Below are 19,039 nucleotides of genomic sequence, written 5' to 3'. Positions count from 1 at the left end.
TGGCCTCACCACCACAAGCACCAGGAAATTAATAGCCTAATCTTATTTCCTCAGCCCTCAAATTGAATCACATTTTACACAGTTTCTTTGGGATCTCTGTTACAGTTAGAGGGAGAAATAAGCATAAGGTATGTTTCACAGGTAACACAGGGGTTGACCTTTATGGGCTGGCCGTCCACTAATTCGACCAACTCTGCAACTGGAGGCCATCTCCTTCAATGATGCTGAGGATATTGATCCTCTTTTAAGAGCAATCAATCTTAAATATTCATGTGCTGCTAAATCAGGGTGAACAGCAAAACCTTCAGAGGTGTGTGAATTTATGAGCACTAGAGCTCTAAATGCCTGCTGAAGCACAAGACGACACCATTTAAATGCTGAAGCACAAGACAACACCTTTAAATGTTGTCTGTCTGAGCAAATCAAGCTCTTTATTTAAGAATGAAAAACTGCACCCATGACCTTCCATCCAAGCATTCTAAGATCTGGTTGGATCCCTCAGAGGTGAACGTCTATTCAGTCATTTTTATACACAAGTAAACCCTACTGGACAAGGTCTCTAGGACGCCATCTTAGAGGAGCACAGAGAGAGAGAGACACTGAGACACAGAGGGGACACTGAGAGCCAGAGAGACGCAAAGACACTGAGAGACAGAGAGTCAGGGAGACACTGAGAGACACAGAGATACTGAGAATCAGAGAGAAACTGAGACACAGAGAGACAGATGGGACACTGAGAGACAGTGAGAGACAGGGAGACAAAGAGTCAGAGAGACACAGAATCACTGAGAGACAGAGTCAGGGAGAGGCAGAGAGTCTGAGACTGCCGGTCTTTCCGCCTGTTGTCTGCCTGTCTTTCTGTCTGCAGATTACAAGTAGTTTTCTCTCTTGTTTTCCTAATTGTCTCATCTGTTTCCACCCACATCCCCTCTCTTCTAGGATGCTATTCCACTTGTCTCCTCAACTTTTTTCATTCTTCTCCTGGCCTCTGTATCCCTAACTGTGTTTTCCCACTGTCTCTCTCTGCACAAGCTGCTAAATGGATCTTTAAATGAATCCTTGACTCACTGTGGGTGGTACACGTGTGGCGCACCGCAGTGCAACAGGGAATTCTGCTTTGACCATGGCTCTCTCTATTCTAGTATTTGGCAAACATAATGCTCATTTAAAGGAGATCCCAACATATTGCGTGTCTACATTCAAATACAAGCCGGAGACACTTCTCCTATAGTTTCTGTTCTGGTTAGTCCCTCTCCCTCCTTGTGTTTAATCGTGTGTATGTTTACATCGATCCTTGGCTTTTAGTCTTACTGATGTTCAGCATCACTGTAACTCTTCTACAAAAGCTTCACTCAATGTGTGTGTGTGGGTGTGGGTGTGTGGGTGTGGGTGAGTCCATTAAGACACAATCAGATAAAGAACTGAACCAACCTCAGATGGTGAATTTTGGATTTCTAACAGGACATTGTTGTTGCTGCGATGCCACAACATAAAGATAAGACATGTGTTTTATGGATTGTAAATTAAATCCGTGCCGTATAAGAAAATAAACATATTTCATTCCTTATATTCAGTACGATAGAAAGTGAATTAGTGATTATTTGCTGCTCCATCACAAACAAAATCATCAGTTTTTGTAAGTAGGTAAAAGTAAGCGAAATTGTATTTCGATAGTGATAACCACAGTGAAGACTCCCAAAGTGCCTCACACATAAAATCCAAAATAGAGACATTTAATAAATACACAAGATAAAAACAGATTTAAATACAAGAAAAAATACAAGACAAAAACAGATTTAGATCAAATCACAGCAGCAACAATTAAGCCTACTAATAAAAACCTGCCTAAAATTAAGCTGGGTTCATTCTGGAGGAACCTGGAAGCTCAGCTCAGTCTGGCGGCCTTGGAGCTCACCTAGGTCTGGAGGCCTTGGAGCTCGGCTCATTCTGGAGGAGCCTGGAAACTAAACTCAGTCTGGAGGAGCCTGGAAGCTGGGCTCAGTCTGGAGGAGCCTGGAAGCAGAGCTCAGTCTGGAGGAACCAGCAAACTGTGGTCAGTCTGGAAGATCAACTCAAGAGAATGTAATGAAGTGTTTAATGCAATAAAAGATAGTCCCAGCAGTTCAAATGTGAGGACAAGTAGGCACGAATGATCATTTCAAGTTCTGCAATGATATGGAATTGGCCTGAGCTTTTAAAAGGATCTAACATGGAAAATGCAGAACCAGGTTCCTTCGTGTGCTCATTAAAGAACTTGATTTGATGAAAAATTACGCCAAGGTTTATCGAGCACCTTAGCAACCCCGAACCCATGGCACTATTAAGGGCCAACAAACAGAATTTAAGTTTTTGTTGTGTTCAGCTGGACCTGGCCGTCCAGTCCATTGTTACAACCAGGCAGTCGTACAGACAGTTGAAGGATTTTGATGCCAAGAGCCTGGGATTAAGAAAATAAAGGCATGTAAACCAGTCTCAAATGAAAGATTCCACCAGTCACAGTTTAGTTAAATGATATGATCCATCAGTCTTTATTTTAAATCTGTTCTCAGAACCCTATTACCATGGAGCATTTACAGTTCACCCATTACAGTTTTTGTCCTAGCTGTTATTGATCACTACACATCACTCCATAATTAAATCTGTAATCTTCAAAACGGTAGGAATTATGCTGTTAATCTGCTAGAGTGGGTTGGAATTAATGCATATCGACTTCTTCTTAAAGTAACGGCTCAAAAACACCGGCCAGAATAAAGAGGAGCAAAATCAAACAATAATAAGTGTAGAAAAAGACTTTAGGAGTGATATGATGAAGTGTTCGAGGCAAATCTGAAGTGCATAAATATTTGGTTACCTTCAATCAATCTCAATCAATCTTTATTTATATAGCGTCTTATACATTTAAAATTGTTTTAAGGCGCTTTCCAGAATCCCAGGGCCTGACCCCAGGAGAAGGAGAGGAGAGGGAGAGGGAGAAGGAGAGAGAAGGAGAGGGAGGAGGAGAGGAGAGGAGAGGAGAGGAGAGGAGAGGAGAGGAGAGGAGAAGGAGGGGGAGAGGAGAGGAGGAGGAGAGGAGAGGAGGAGAGGAGAGGAGAGGAGAGGAGAGGAGAGGAGAGGAGAGGAGAGGCACAGAGCACAGAAACACACACAAAAATACACTATACAATGGGTCAGCGGGGCCGGAGGTCGTCATGCAGCTCCGAAGGCGGCGATACCTGTAAATAAATAAAGAGGGGAGGGTGGGGGGAAGCAGAAAAACTACACAGGAATCAGCATAACTAGTCTGCTTGATGAGGAGGAGGAAAGGAGAGGAAAGGAGAGGAGAGGGAACCATGACCCAGTGGGGTGACAGAGGCCTGTCAGGTGATCATGTTTCCGGACCCCGGCAGCCTTGGCCTATAACAGCATAGCTAAGATGTGACCTAACGATTACACGACCCCCTAAGTATGATAATTTGTCTATCTAGAATAGTAACTGGAACTACAGAATTAACAACAATAAGCTTTTTCAAAGAGGTAGGTTTTAAGTTTGATCTTAAAAGTAGCGATGGAGTCAACAGGGAGCTGGTTCCATAGCAGGGGGGCCTGGTAGCTAAATGCTCGGCCCCCCATTCTACTCCTAGAAACTCTGGGAACCACAAGTAGACCAGCATTCTGAGAGCGGAGCGGTCTATTGGGCTGATAAGGTATCACTAGCTCCTCCAGGTAGGATGGAGCAAGGCCTCTGAGGACCTTGTAGGTCAAAAGAAGGGTTTTAAAAATTATTCTAAATTTAACAGGCAGCCAATGAAGCGACGCCATTACAGGAGTTATGTGATCTCTTTTGTCAATACCTGTCAGAACTCTGGCTACAGCATTTTGGATCAACTGGAGGCTTCTTAAAGAGTTGTTTGGACACCCTGATAATAAAGAATTACAATAGTCCAGCCTGGAAGGAACAAAAGCATGAATTAACTTTTCAGCATCATGCCGCGTCAGTAGCTTCCTGATCTTTGTTATGTTCCTCAGGTGAAAAAAGGCACTTCTAGAGACTAATTTAATGTGTGAGTTGAAGGAGAGATTTTGATCAAAGGTTACTCCTAGATTCCTCACAGAGAGACTAGATGTTAATGAGATACCATCTAGAGTGATCATATGATCTAATCTATCCCTGAGAAATTCAGGACCAAACACCATGACCTCAGTTTTTCCTGAGTTAAGGAGGAGGAAATTTGAAGACATCCAGGACTTTATGTCTTTAAGACAGGTCTGGAGCTTCACTAACTTCTCTGTCTCCTCTGGTTTCATGGATAAATAAAGCTGAGTGTCATCAGCATAACAATGAAAATGTATCCCATGCTGCCGAATAATGTTCCCTAAGGGAAGCATGTACAAGGTGAAGAGGATTGGTCCGAGTACAGAACCTTGAGGAACTCCATGGCTAACCCTACTGTATGAGGAGGGAACACCATGGACATGAGCAAACTGGTATCTATCAAATAAATATGACCTAAACCAGTCTAGTGGTGTCCCTTTAATCCCAATCACATGTTCCAGTCTATGTAACAGGATGCTGTGATCAACTGTACCAAAAGCAGCACTGAGGTCCAGCAGAACCAGCATAGAGACCAGTCCATGATCTGAAGCTATGAGAAGATCATTAGTAACTTTAAGAAGTGCTGTTTCTGTGCTGTGATGAGCTCTAAAGCCTGACTGAAACATCTCAAACAGGCTGTTCCTCTGCAGGTGCTCCAGTAACTGAGTCACCACCACCTTCTCAAGAACTTTAGAGATAAAAGGAAGGTTGGATATTGGAGTTTGCTAATACATCAGGATCCAGTGATGGTTTTTTAAGCAACGGCTTAATCACTGCCACCTTGTAGGACCGGGGTACATAACCTGACACTAAAGAACCATTGATCTGGTCTAGGATAGAACTGCCTATCAATGGTAAAACATCCTTCAACAGGTGTGTTGGGATGGGATCTAAGAGACACGTGGTGGTCTTGGATTTCTGAATTAGCGATGATGCCTCAGAAAAATATATAGGGCTGAAGGAGTTTAAGGGCTCGTTGGAGAACCTGTATGTTCCCACAGTCAGCACATCTGGTGATGGTCCAGTTGTTGGGATGGCCTGGTTAGCTTTCTCTCTGATAGCTAGAACTTTATCAGTGAAGAAGCTCATGAAGTCTTCACCACTAAGGGAAGAAGGGATACGCGGATCTAAAACACTGTGACTCTTGGTTAATTTGGCCACAGTGCTGAAAAGAAACCTGGGGATGCTCTTATTTTCCTCAATTAAAGAAGAAAAATAAGCTGTTCTAGCCTTACGGAGGGCCTTTTTATAAACTAATAGACAGTCTTTCCAGGCTACATGATAGCTGTCTATTTTACAAGAATGCCACTTCCTTTCCAGCCTTCGCACTTTCTGCTTGAGGGTCCTGATATGTGAATTATACCAGGGGGCACACCTCCCCTGAGTTACTATTTTCTTATTCAGGGGGGCAACAGAATCAAGCGTGATTCTCAGTGAGGTTGCTGCACCTTCAGCAATAGAGTCAACCTCAGCAGGGCTAAGATTATAATGATTGATTCCTGGGGAAACACACAGTGGTCCTGGGATTAGCACAGGGATCACTTCCTTAAACTTAGCTACAGCATTATCTGAAAGACATCTGCTATAGTAAGACTTTGTTCTGAGTATAGAAGAATCCTTAATCATAAATGTGAAGGTGATCAAAGAATGATCTGACAGCAGTGGGTTCTGAGGGAACACTGACACATGTTCTACCTCAACACCATAAGTCAGAACTAGATCTAAGGTGTGGTTGAAGCTATGAGTTGGTTGGTTTATCTGCTGGAGGAAACCAACTGACTCAAGTAATGGAATGAAGCCATTTCTAAAGCTGTCATTTACAACGTCTACATGGATATTAAAATCTCCAATGATAATGACTTTGTCCGTTCTAAGGACCAAGTCAGATAAGAAGTCAGAGAACTCAGACAGGAACTCTGAATGTGACCCAGCAGGGGGCCGATATGCAACTACAAACAGAAGTGGCTTTTCTGCCTTCCAGTTCAGATGGGTGATGCCAAGAGTCAGGCTTTCAAATGAACTGGAGCCATATTTTGGTCTAGGATTAATTAATAACTTGGAGTGATAGATTGCTGCCACTCCCCCTCCTCGACCAGTAACACGAGGAATATGATAATTAAGATGGGTAGGAGGAGTAGATTCATTTAAGCTAACATACTCCTCCTCCTGAAGCCAGGTCTCAGTAAGACAAAATAAATCAATGTGATGATCCGCTATCAGGTCGTGCACTAACAGGGATTTACACAAAAGAGATCTAATATTTAACAGTCCACACTTAATTGTGATATTAGTTTCTCCAACTTGTGCTTTAGTATTAATTTTAATAAGATTATGGTGATTGACCGCTCCCCTGCTCTGTGCTTGGTGAGCTTTTAACCGTGGAACAGAGACTACCTCTATAGTGTTAAATATGTTAATGTTGGTGGATGAGGGTTCTAAGGAAGCAGCAGAGAGGTGTGTAAGACTACAACTCTGCATCCTGGTCTGGACCCTGGATTGTCAGGTCACTTTGGGTCTAATAAAATTAGCCAAATTACTAGAAATGAGAGAGGCACCATCCCGTGTGGGATGGACACCGTCTCTCCTAATCAGACCAGGTTTTCCCCAAAAAGTGCTCCAATTGTCTATAAAGGCCACCTGGTTTTCGGGGCACCACCGTGACAGCCAGCGACGAAGCGACGACATGCGGCTAAACATCTCATCGCTGGCCAGATTGGGGAGGGGACCAGAGAATGCTACGGAGTCCGACATCGTTTTTGCGTAGTTACACACCGACTCCAAGTTAATTTTGGTGACCTCTGACTGACGAAGCCGGGTGTCGTTGGCTCCGACGTGAATAATAACTTTACCAAATTTACGTTTACGTCTCGCCAGCAGTCGTAAATTTGCTTCTATGTCGCCCGCTCTGGCCCCCGGAATGCACTTGACTATAGTCGCTGGAGTCGGCTTCACGTAGCGCAAAACAGAGTCGCCAATTACCAGGGTCGGTTTCTCGGCGGGTGTGTCGCCAAGTGGGGAAAAACGGTTAGCCACGGGAAGCGGTTGGTGGTGCACCGTGGGCCTTTGTTTTGGGCTACGCTTCCTACGAACCGTCACCCAGCCGCCCTGGCTAGCCGGCTGCTCGGCTGCTGCCGGGGGACCGCTAGCTGAAGCTACGCTAGTTGGCTCCGCAGCAGCTAGCTTCTCAGTTTAGAGTTTACGCCTGTTAGGTGAGCTAACAGACATCCACAAAGGCAGGACCACCATCACCATTAGTCTGACCCTTCTCAGCATGGTGTGCCCCACCAGACCACAAGCATTAATCAGTAAAGGCTCAGAGGACATGACAAAGAGCCAAAAGCTTTCATTCGGCCTCCAAACTTCCAAGATCCCAATACACTCAAATAGTCATGGTGATACACCTAGGCCTGGGTGGAATGACTGATGGATGGATGGGTGGATGATGGATGTATGGATGGGTAGATAATGTATGGGTGAATGGATGAGGATGGGTGGCTGGATGGATGGGTAAATGATGGAGGGATGGATGTGTGAGTAACAAGACCTGTACTGGAATTGGTATTAATAAAATGCTTCTGTGCTTCTACAGTGGCTTGAGGTGACATAAGGCAGAGGGACGTGCTCTCTCCCCCTGGCTGGTCTGCTGCAGACTAACCCCAACCCTGACAGAGTAACATGCGCTTACAACACCTTGTGTTTTGTGTGACTGATCCAGGCAATATTCCAGCCAGCAGACCTTTACTTCATTGTATAGCAAAGCCGGTAATGTTAATGGGGCATGCGGCATGTCTGAATGAACAGGCACATTCCCTCCAGGTAATTTGACTTTGGATAATAGGATGGCTTTGATGTCCCTCTCACTGACCCACACCTACACACTCGTGCACACAGTCCCCATGAGCCTCACTGCCTGTTTGTCTAATGTGTTTCATTAAGGCCTCAATTTTCCCACTAGCCTAGATACAGTAGATACACTGTAAAAGAAAAGTCTATTTTGTTGCTTGTTATGAACGTGTGTTTGGAAGATCAAAGAAACAGAAGCAAATTGCTCATTGTCAGAGCCGTGGGTTATTGATACTGAATGGATCCTTGTATGCAGTAATTGTCTTGACATTCTTCAGTTGTTGTTTTCCAGTTTTATAAAGGTTTTCTTATGTTCACTTTAATTTATATCACATGTTTGCATTTCTATCATATACTTTTTTCCCAACATCAGTTTTACTAAAGACTCATGTGCCCCACTTGTCTCGCTTCCTCCCGCCCTCCTGTCAGTCATTGGTGTTATTGTTCATGATTTGTTGCAATCATCAAGTATTATAAAAGTGTCATAAAAATGCCCCTGTTGTGTTTGTATAGATACATACATATAGAATACACATAGATAATATAGATACATTTATCATCATTATTTTAAATAAGTTTGAAGAATCTGTTAGCTGTCCTGTTAACACTAACTACAACCTGTTGGCTTGTCAGTGATATTGACATTATTGGTGTCAGCCATTATCTACTTCCTACCATTAGTATCCAGAGGAGGAGGGGAGAGGGACTCTAAAACACTATGAAACCAATCAATCAATCAATCAATCAATCAATCTTTATTTATATAGCGTCTTTTACAATCAAAATTGTTTCAAGGCGCTTTCCAGAATCCCAGGGCCTAACCCCAGACAAGCAACAGTGGCAAGGAAAAACTCCCCTTTAACAGGAAGAAACCTTGAGCAGGACCAGGCTCATGTAGGGGGACCCTCCTGCGGATGGCCGGCTGGGTAGAGAGAGAGGAGAGGGGGAGGACAGGTAGAGGATAGAATGGAGAGGAGAGGAGAGGAAACCATGACCCAGTGGGGTGATAATTTTTCTGTCTATGATAGTAACTGGGACTACGGAATTAGTGACAATAAGCTTTTTCAAAGAGGTAGGTTTTAACTCTGATCTTAAAAGTAGAGATGATGTCAGCCTCCTGTACCTGGACAGGGAGCTGGTTCCATAGCAGGGGGGCCTGGTAGCTAAATGCTCGGCCCATCAGAACAAGAGTGGACTCGATAAGAATTGAGGGGAAATAATGAATATCAGTGTGTGGGGAGCTTAGGCTATCACACACAGCAGTTCAAAAAATTCATCTAACCTTCAAACAGACAGATGTATGGCAGCAGTGATATTTATCTTAAGATCACTAATTTACATCTGCGTGCTCATGGGCACACACACACACAAACACACATGTTGGGATGCACAGACAAAGAGACACTACCCTGCTTCTATTTTAACACAGTTACATTGTACTTAACTGTTGAGGTGTAGAAAGTAGAAGAAGCCCCCCCCACTCACACACACACTTCCAGTCTAATTACATTGGAAACATTTCTGCATGCTTCATTTGTCTACGTATTGTGTGTATTTTCTTCCCCGGTAACAGCCCAGTAGGACACAGTCTTATCCTGGGACAGCATGATGTCTGTCCCCATGTGGTATTATAGACTCCTTAACGAGCAGATACCTGTGGCGCTCTCATGAATCATATAACATACGCACCCACTCATTCCAATAAATTGAAGAATGGACCACAGGTCCACAGGTGTTGGTAAAAAGAAGAATCTTGACCTTTTATTCAAATTAGCAACAACATCAATACTCTGCAACAGGCAATAGTTTCAGTGTTCAAAAGTTTGCTTTTAAGCTGACCTTTATGCTGAGCAGCATTTACCTTTGACCATGAAAGTGTCTCCCATTGATGTTCTTTTTTGTATTCATTCAGATGAATGTATAGTTTCATTTGGATCAATGCTATTTTCGGCTGTGTAATTATTATGTGCTGTTGCAGCTTGGTCATGAGTTGACACCAACCGTGTCACTACTAAGCATACAAATTATTTGTAACTTGATATGTGAGGTGAAGAGACAACAATGAGAGTCCATAGAGGTATCTGTGAGGACCATACATTTACTTGATGCATTCAGTGCTCCCTGACTAAGCTCTGGTTTTGTAATTTCTCTGCAGAAGTGCTAAAGCTTGTAGATCTTAGAATTATTATTAGCATCTATGTGTCGTAAGCATTGCACTGCCTCTACATTTTTGGAAACCTTTGTCAGGATGTGACAGTGTGTTTACCATTCTGTTAGCTAATTCATCCTTTCATGTTCTGCTACAGAGACAGTTGTCTATAAATTGTCTCTTTAATCTGGCCATTGGCTCTGGCCTCAAGATGAACATAATTCATCTTACAAAAGGAAATACAGTAGAGGAGGTAGCTAAACAGAAAGGTGTGACGTAATTGGTGATTCGATAAAAATGGTAATGATCAAGGTGCCACCAACTGAGCATGTGATTTTGCTCCCTTACCGCTTTTCCTTCCACATCTGCTTGTTCAGCCTTGAACGCCTCTCTAGGGAGTCAATACGAGCTACATTTTGAATTTGAAGTGGGCTTCCCCTCTGGTAGCTTGCGAAGGAACCAACGTGGAGACAAGAAGCAGGACTCTTAGTTTGAAGTCATCAGTAGATGATTGTAAATGGATTTTTTTTCTTTTTGTCTTTTCTAACGTGAGAGGACAAATCAGATTTCTCTGATATGTCTTCTTTCTTGATTTTCCTGATCATGTTTCATTCTAAAAATCTATTTTTCCCTGGATGACTGAAAACTTGAGCTTCCTGATTTATTTCTGTGTCTGCCTGCAACAACATCCACTGACGCAACCTCAGAGAATTTTTTTTTAGAAATATTAAGACTGGTGAAGGAGTTGGAAGTACATGTATACATTGGAAATGATTCCATTCTGAGATATTTCCTAACTTATTTTCTCTCAAGCAGCAAATGGCTGCTGTCACAGAATCTGCATGTGTTTTTCATCCAGTCATCTATCGAAGCAGATGTTCTTATCTTTCACGTCTGCACATTTCCTTTTCTTCACATTTCAATTTATGTATGTGATTTTCTGCCCTATTTGTCTGCAATTATCTATGTGAAAAGCCTTGCCTGCAATAAAAAGCGGTTGAGTCATTATAGAGCAGTGCTCCTGAGAGCCTATTGTGTTGTCAAGTCTCCCAGTGTTCTGTTTTTTACTGGCCTTATGAAATGATGTGTATATTTTAGAGATCCTTGATGTATCAGTGGAGTTTGTACCACCCAGACTGGATTCGCCCAACATCTAACCCCAATATCGGACCCCAACTCTCTGTTTGTGCACTGTTAATGTTGTCAGAATGATACATTTCTGAGGTGACACACTAAGTGCTTCGATTGTAACTTCACTATAAATAGAGAAAATGAAAATTGTAGTTTTTACCTTATCATTTCATTTAATGTTTCATGTTTCCAACATTTAGCATTTGATTTTACACCAGAATCTTTTTTTTCTTGTGTCTTCCTATATATATATATATTCGTATTTTGTTAATTGTCTGGCTGTTTAGGATTGATTCCTGGTATTGATTTAGATTTGAACAGGACCATGTTTAAAATATTTTTTTGTTTTATAAAAATAATACACAAATATCGGTATTGATAGTGCTACCAAGTACAAAATTTCCATTTCCATTTTAGTCCTTCAGCGGACGCTTTTGTCTGCAGAGACCCGATCAAACCACCAGGCAACTGAGACCAGTTTGAATAAAATACTGACGTATAGCCCTAAACTACCTGGTACAACTACAAACTACCAGGGCAGAGGTGTGTAGAGGGAGAGGAGAGGAGAGGAGAGGAGAGGAGAGGAGAGGAGAGGAGAGGAGAGGAAAGGGACATAAAGAGGAGAAGAGAGAGAGGAGAAAGAGAAATGTTGTTAGGAGAGCAGGAGCTCTTAGAAGTACTCTCTCTTCAAGGGGTTTTTGAAGGTAGAGAGGGGTTGTTCCTGTTCTGACAGAGAGCTGGAGGCCATTCCACCATAGGGAAAGAAGACATGAGAAGACTCTGGATTGTTGTGTGGGAACGGGAGGCTTTATCAGATGATGCTCATTGGTGTAACACGGCTGATGAGGGGAGAGATGGACTCCAACAAGACTGTTCACGTAAGAGGAGCAGATCCAGCTGCTACTCTGTAGGTCAGCAGAAGGGAGCTGTACTGAATGTGGGCAGTTCCAGGTAGCCAGTGGAGCTCCATCAGCCGTGGGGTGACGTGAGCCTACTTAGGTTGGTTGAAGACCAGATGCATTACCGCATTCTGGACCATCTGAAGCAGTTTCACCACACACATCTTTGCACTCAGAAAGCCAATGCAGGAGCTCATCATGGCTTGAGCCAGCAGCTGTGGTCATGATGGGTTAGGAACAAACTTTTTCTGATATTAAATTTTTTCTAAAATGATCAAAGACACGCGTGAACCTGGGTAAAAAGCTCAACAGATGAATGTAATCACATAAAGCAAACAATGTAAACACAAAAACTACTAAAAAAACATACAGACAATAATCTCAATAATCTTCACAATTATCTTATGTGAAATTGGATGATTTCCCATGGCACACCTGACACTGCGCCACGGGACAGTAGTGTGCCATGGCACAGTGGTTGAAAAAAACTGGTGTATGTGTCCATTCTCCTCTTTCTGTCCTCCCCATCTCCTACCTCCTCTTTAACCCAGTGGGTCAAGTAGGATGCCCCCCATATGAGCCTGGCCCTGCACAAGGTTTCTTTCTGTTAAAAGGAAGTTTCTCTTTGCTATTGTTGCTTGTTTATTGGTCAGGTCCATTTGGGTCCTGTAAATTACCTGTAATATGTTCTCTGGGCAACCATTGACTTGGGTCAGAAGAACACATGGGGGAATAAAATTAATTACAATTATCAGTTAGAACATTCATTCATTCAACATTCAAGATGCCTGCAATTAATTCTAGTCTGTATCAATTGCACAAATGTTAAGAGTATTCTGACATTATTACACATGCTTCATAAATGATTAATATGCTGACTATGGATTCTCAAACCTTCTGTCCAAGAAAATCTTTTTATCTAATTGGCAAACTCAGACAGAAATACAAGACACAGTCTGGTATATATCTGTCCGTTTCCGTGGCAGCCGGGAACCACGGTGAACGACGACTTCTTGTGCCCCGTTGTGCGTATCGCCACCGTGCTGGTCCCTTATTCTCCACTTTGTGGGTCAAACGGATGTCAAAAGTCAGAGGGATCTCATCCATGTTGGTGATGTGTCTGGGCCCAGTTATCTTAGTAGGTGCGGAAGATGGCCACCGTCTCCTGGTAATTCACGGGCAGCCACTGCACAACAGTTGTCCTTGCGCGTATAAGGAGAGATGCCCCCTCCTCATAAAGTGAAAACACTAAGATTACTCCATTGCCATTTTCAGCTGCATATTCGATGGCCTGCAGTTTAAAATAAGCCTCATTCATACGCGTCTCGCTTGACCGGCGCCATTTTAGGGGATCCTTACGTGTAGGTGTGCCGCTAATTGATTGGCGGAGCGTTTACCGTAGTGCACCCACCAAAGGCGCACAGCAGATTTTGGAACAGGTGCACTGTCGATTTTTGAGAAAATCTCAGTGTTTTAGGTGCGCCTTATAGTCGTGAAAATACGGTACATGTGTTTTTGTGTGTATACACACACACACACACACACACACACACACACACACACACACACAAAATGGATGTAGCTGGGTCGGTGTCTGTGCTAATTAGAGGTGTCAGTCTGGCACTTTAAATCTGCATAAGACTCTAAACCATCTGCTAACAACACATGCACGTAGAAACATGATGTCCCACTTCACATAACTGATGGTTACACTGGTTACACAGATTATAGCTGGAGACACGGAGGCAGAGTGCATGGTCAGAGACAGAAAGAAGGTAGGTTTTTCGGGGAACAGGCGAGGCAGGCAGAACGAAGACAGGCAGGGGTCGCTAACGGGAAATCAGGCAGGAAAATAACACTTGAAAGTCTTGCATCGAAGCTGAAGTACAATCTGGCCAAAAGTAGAGTGCAGGAGAGGCTTATATGCTGTGATAATTGGGTTCAGATGCAGCAGAGCTGACAGGTGAGTGGAGTTGGCCTGATGAGGTGGGAGTGGCTGACAGGTTGTTAGGGAGGAAGAAAGTGATCAGTTTTCTTCCCGTGCTGTTGCCATCAGAGGAATGAGACAGAAGCTTCAGTTTACTTGCTGCAAGGGCAACCACACGTCTGCAGTGTGAGCTACAAGTGTGGGCCCTGGTGAGGTTTATTTTTAAACTAGCACACGAACATGTAAGATTACAATAAGTGTAAGTGTAAGCGTCATATGATAAAGCGTAAGCGTCACAGGATAAAACAAAGCATTATATACAAAAGGAACATATTAGAAAATGGGGGATGGACTGTCACAGGATGGCTAAGTAGTTGCAGCATCGCTATATGAACAGTTTGAACCTAACACAGGTAGAGTGGAAAACTCCTGAGGGCAGGAGGAAAACGGGTGGAGGGAGCAGCTTTGACAGAACTCCCCCCCCCTTCCCCCCCCTCAAGGGACGGCCCCTGACGTCCCAAAAAAGACCAAGCCAAGCTGGGCAGGTGGAGGGGGTCTGGAGGAGGGCTAAAATTCAGAGACATCTTCCTCATCGACGGACCCCCCTGATGAAGGGGTGGAAAAGGGTTCTCCCTCACTGCTGCCCTCTGCAGTGGACACTATAGAGGGCTGATCCAGATGCTGGTGATGAAACTCCTGGATAATCCATGCATCCAGGATGTGCCAAGATGGCACCCAGGACCTCTCCTCAGGACCGTATCCCTTCCAGTCAACAAGGTATTGGAGGCCCCTCCCCTGGCGGCAGGAACGCAGCAGGCAGTGAACAGTGAAGGCAGGGCTACCATCAATCATCCGGGGAGGTGGAGGTGGTTGGGAGGCAGGCATCAATAGGCTCTCCCGGTAAGGTTTAATCTTTGACACATGGAAGATGGGATGATACGCATGGTCCGAGGTAACTTCAGACGCACAGCCACAGGGTGATGATCCTCAATGACAAATGGCCCTACAAATCCGGGACCTAATTTCTTCAACTCTACCCTCAGGGGTAGATCCTGGGTTGAGAGCCACACCTTCTGTCCCACCAAGTAGGTAGGAGCCTGAGAGCAAAGGTGATTAGCAGCAGTAGAGTACCGGGTTGCAGCTCGTTGTAAAGCAGCCCTGGGTCCAGGTGCGGTGGCAACGGCGGATAAAAGCCTCAACAGTTGGGTAGGAAACCTCCTTCTCCAAAGCAGGAAACAGGGGCGGCTGGAGGCCATAGGCACACTGGAAGGGGGAGAGTCCTGTGGCAGAGCTGGTGAGGGTGTTGTGAGCGTATTCCACCCACAACAGCTGTTTAGACCAAGAGGAGGGATGCTTGGAAACCATGCAGCGAAGTACCGTCTCCATCTCCTGGTTAAGCCTCTCCGACTGGCCGTTGGATTGGGAATGGAACCCGGAGGACAGGCTTGAAGACACTCCAATGAGGCAGCAGAGCCCCCACCAGAAAACAGAGGTGAACTGGGGACCTCGATCTGACACCACATCAAAAGGGAGATCATGAAGTCGAAACACATGCTGCAGAACTAATTCGGCAGTCTCCTTGGCAAACGGAAGCTTGGGCAGAGGCATGAAGTGAGCCATCTTGCTGAATCCATCTACCTCTATCAGGATGGTAGTAAATCCACCTGACAGTGGCAGGCCAGTCACAAAGTCCAAGGAGATATGTGACCAGGGTCACTGAGGCACAGGCAGAGGCTGCAGGTAACTGGCGGGGAGCCTAATGCTGGCAGCAGACTGGGCAAGCGCTGACAAAGTCTTTAGTGTCCATTTCCAGGGTGGGCCACCAGAACCGTTGTTGCAGGACCTCCTTGGTGCGCTGGATACCAGGGTGACAGGTGAGCCGGGAACTGTGGGCCCATTGAAGGACATCGGACCTCAAATCCTGGGGAACAAACAGGCGGTCTTGGGGACAGGAACTGGGACCTGGCTGACCCTCCAGGGAGGCCTCGTTCCCCTATCTCCCAAGTAAGAGTTGCCACCAGGCGGCGAGCAGTAAGGATGGTGTTGGGGTTAGGAGTGGTCTTATCGTCAACCCAGAACTGGTGAAACAGGGCAGCTGGTTTGATGTTCCGGGAGCCAGGACGGTAGGAGAGGAAAAAGTTGAACCTGGTGAAGAACAACGACCACCTGGCTTGACGTGAGTTAAGTCTCTTGGCTGAGCGGATATACTCCAGGTTCTTGTGGTCAGTCCAAACCAACAAGGGTGTCTTTGTCCCCTCCAACCAGTGACGCCACTCCTCCAATGCCAACAGCTCTCGGTTCCCAATGTCATAATTCCTCTCTGCTGGAGAAAGACGTCTGGAGAAAAAGGCGCAGGGGTGCAGTTTCTGGTCCTCAGCTGAGCGTTGGGAGAGAACAGCTCCCACCCCCGCATCAGAGGTGTCCAGTTCCACCAAGAAATGCCTGGCAGGATCCGCAACCAGGAGGATGGGAGCTGATGAAAATCTGCTCTTAAGGTGCTGGAAGGCCTCATCCACTGCTTGGGACCAACGGAACGGAACCTTGGAAGACGTAAGAGCGGTGAGTGGGGCAGCCACAGTATTGTACCCCCAGATGAACCTTCGGCAGAAGTTGGCAAACCCCAGGAATCATTGCAGCTGCTTCCGGGAGTCAAGAATGGGCCAGGAGGCAATGGCAGAGACCTTGGCGGGGTCCATCTTCATGTGGTTCTGACCGATGATGTACCCCAGGAAAGAGAGGGAAGTGACGTGAAACTCACACTTCTGCCTTAACGAAAAGTGAATTCTCCAGCAGACGTTGGAGAATGGACTGGACATGATGTATGTGTTCCTCCCTCGTGGGGGAGAAGGTCAGGATGTTGTTCATGTAGACAAACACGTACTTGTTAAGCATGTCTCATATCACGTCGTTAATGTGGGCCTGGAAGATGGCCAGGGCGTTGGTGAGGCCAAAGGGCATGACCAGATACTCATAATGACCGGTGGGCGTGTTGAAGGCTGTCTTCCACTCGTCCCCCTCTCAGATCCGGACCAGATAATAGGAGATCTAGCTTGTGGAGATCTAGCTTGGTGAAGATCGTAGCCCCCTGCAGCAGTTTAAAGGCTGAAGTAATGAGTGGGAGTGGGTAGCAGTTCTTGACTGTGATGTTGTTGAGCCCCCTGTAGTCGATGCATGGCCTCAGGGACCCGTCCTTCTTCCTGACAAAAAGTCGGAGACAGAACAGGAGCTGACAGGTGGCAGGGGCACAACGGCTTGTCGGAGGCAGACTTGGCAACAGGAAGGACTCCACCCCAGGATTGATCCCGTCTTCCAGTCTATGTGGAGGTTATGGCGGCGAAGCCAGGGATAACAAAGAATCAACGGAAGGTTAGGTGACCTCAGAATGTGGAACTGAACAGTCTCATGGTGGTTGCCAGACATGAGCAGGTGGACCGGCGTGGTCTGATGGGTGACGGTCCCCAGGAGATGACCGTCCAGGGCACTGGCCGGTAAAGGATTTGGCAGAGGGACCTGGTCGATTCCCAGCTAAACGGCGAGCTCCTCATCAATAAGGCTGACATCTTCCCCAGAGTCCATAAAGGTGGCTATGGTGTGGGAGGTGTGGAATAAGGGTCTTCAGCAAGGGGCGGAGTCTTGGAACCGGCTCAGTAGAACGCTCCTCTTTACCACTGAGCCCTCCCGTTTTACTGGGCACTGTGTCAAACATCTGACCTTTACCTCCATCAGTAGGTCTTTGGCTGCAGGGTTCATAAGACTCAAATCACTAATTAAAGTTTTGATGGTCCTTCAATGGCTGTATTTTCTCCCTTGATGAGATTGAAGATATTTCAGGACTTTAGCAAGGAAGCATCTCATGCTGATGAGCAACATCGAGGAGATGCTTGGGGAATACTTTAGTCTTACTTCAGACTGTTGCTGTGAGAGAATATGAGTAGAAGATCACATTGGTTTGAATAAAATTGCATTGGTCAAAATTTCTTTTCACAAACAAAGCAGCTTTTTAGTAGAAAACTGTTGAAGGTCACAGCATCTATTAAATTAGGACCTTTATTTTCAGATATTTAAAAACTCATAGAAGTATTTTACACCCTGTATTTATTAGCCTAACCAATTTTACCTTTAAATGGTCAGCGTTTTCAGACACTCCTGCCATCCGTCTTTATTTAATCAGTCAATCAGAAAGCGGTCACCTAGCCTCTGTGTCTCAGATTTTCATCCATCCATCCATCCATCCATTCTCTACCGCTTATCCGGGGTCGGGTCGCGGGGGCAGCAGCCTAAGGAGAGAAGCCCAGACTTCCCTCTCCCCAGCTACCTCCTCCAGCTCATCCGGAGGGATCCCCAGGCGTTCCCAGGCCAGTCGAGAGACATAGTCTCTCCAACGTGTCCTGGGTCTCCCCGGGGGTCTCCTACCGGAGGGACATGCCCTGAACACCTCACCAGGGAGGCGTCCAGGGGGCATCCTGACTAGATGCCCAAGCCACCCCATCTGGCTCCTCTCAACGCGGAGGAGCAGCGACTCTACTCCGAGCTCCTCCCGGATGGCAGAGCTTCTCACCCTATCTCTAAGGGAGAGCCCAGCCACCCTACGGAGGAAGCTCATTTCAGCCGCTTGTACCCATGATCTTGTTCTTTCGGTCATTACCCAAAGCTCATGACCATAGGTGAGGGTAGGAACGAAGATCGACCGGTAAATCGAGAGCTTCGCCTTTCGGCTCAGCTCTCTCTTCACCACAACGGACCGGTGCAGAGTCCGCATTACTGCGGACGCCGCACCGATCCGCCTGTCGATCTCCCGCTCCATTCTTCCCTCACTCGTGAACAAGACCCCGAGGTACTTAAACTCCTCCACTTGGGGCAGGATCTCCTCCTTTACCCGGAGAAGGCACTCCACCTTTTTCCGGTCGAGAACCATGGCCTCGGATTTGGAGGTGCTGATTCTCATCCCAGCCGCTTCACATGCGGCGGCGAACCGATCCAGTGATAGTTGGAGGTCACGGGCCGATGAAGCCAACAGG

The 19,039-nt window shown here is 45.7% G+C and overlaps 2 protein-coding genes across 15 annotated transcripts in view; one reads left to right on the top strand and one right to left on the bottom strand.

Moving 5' to 3' along the window:
- The window catches only part of gria4a (glutamate receptor, ionotropic, AMPA 4a), an 85,239-nt gene that overhangs the window by 4,000 nt on the left and 62,200 nt on the right, over window positions 1-19,039 (top strand). The gene's annotated exons all lie outside the window — the stretch shown is intronic.
- Window positions 4,702-7,653, bottom strand: LOC130535561 (uncharacterized). Its single transcript, XM_057050695.1, has one exon. It carries the CDS (start codon window positions 6,548-6,550, stop codon window positions 4,763-4,765), a length of 1,788 nt encoding a protein of 595 aa, XP_056906675.1. The 5' UTR covers window positions 6,551-7,653; the 3' UTR covers window positions 4,702-4,762.

This window comes from Takifugu flavidus, chromosome 12 (assembly GCF_003711565.1).
Source record: "Takifugu flavidus isolate HTHZ2018 chromosome 12, ASM371156v2, whole genome shotgun sequence".
Taxonomy (NCBI): domain Eukaryota; kingdom Metazoa; phylum Chordata; class Actinopteri; order Tetraodontiformes; family Tetraodontidae; genus Takifugu; species Takifugu flavidus.
This window is presented reverse-complemented; position numbering and strand designations above follow the sequence as displayed.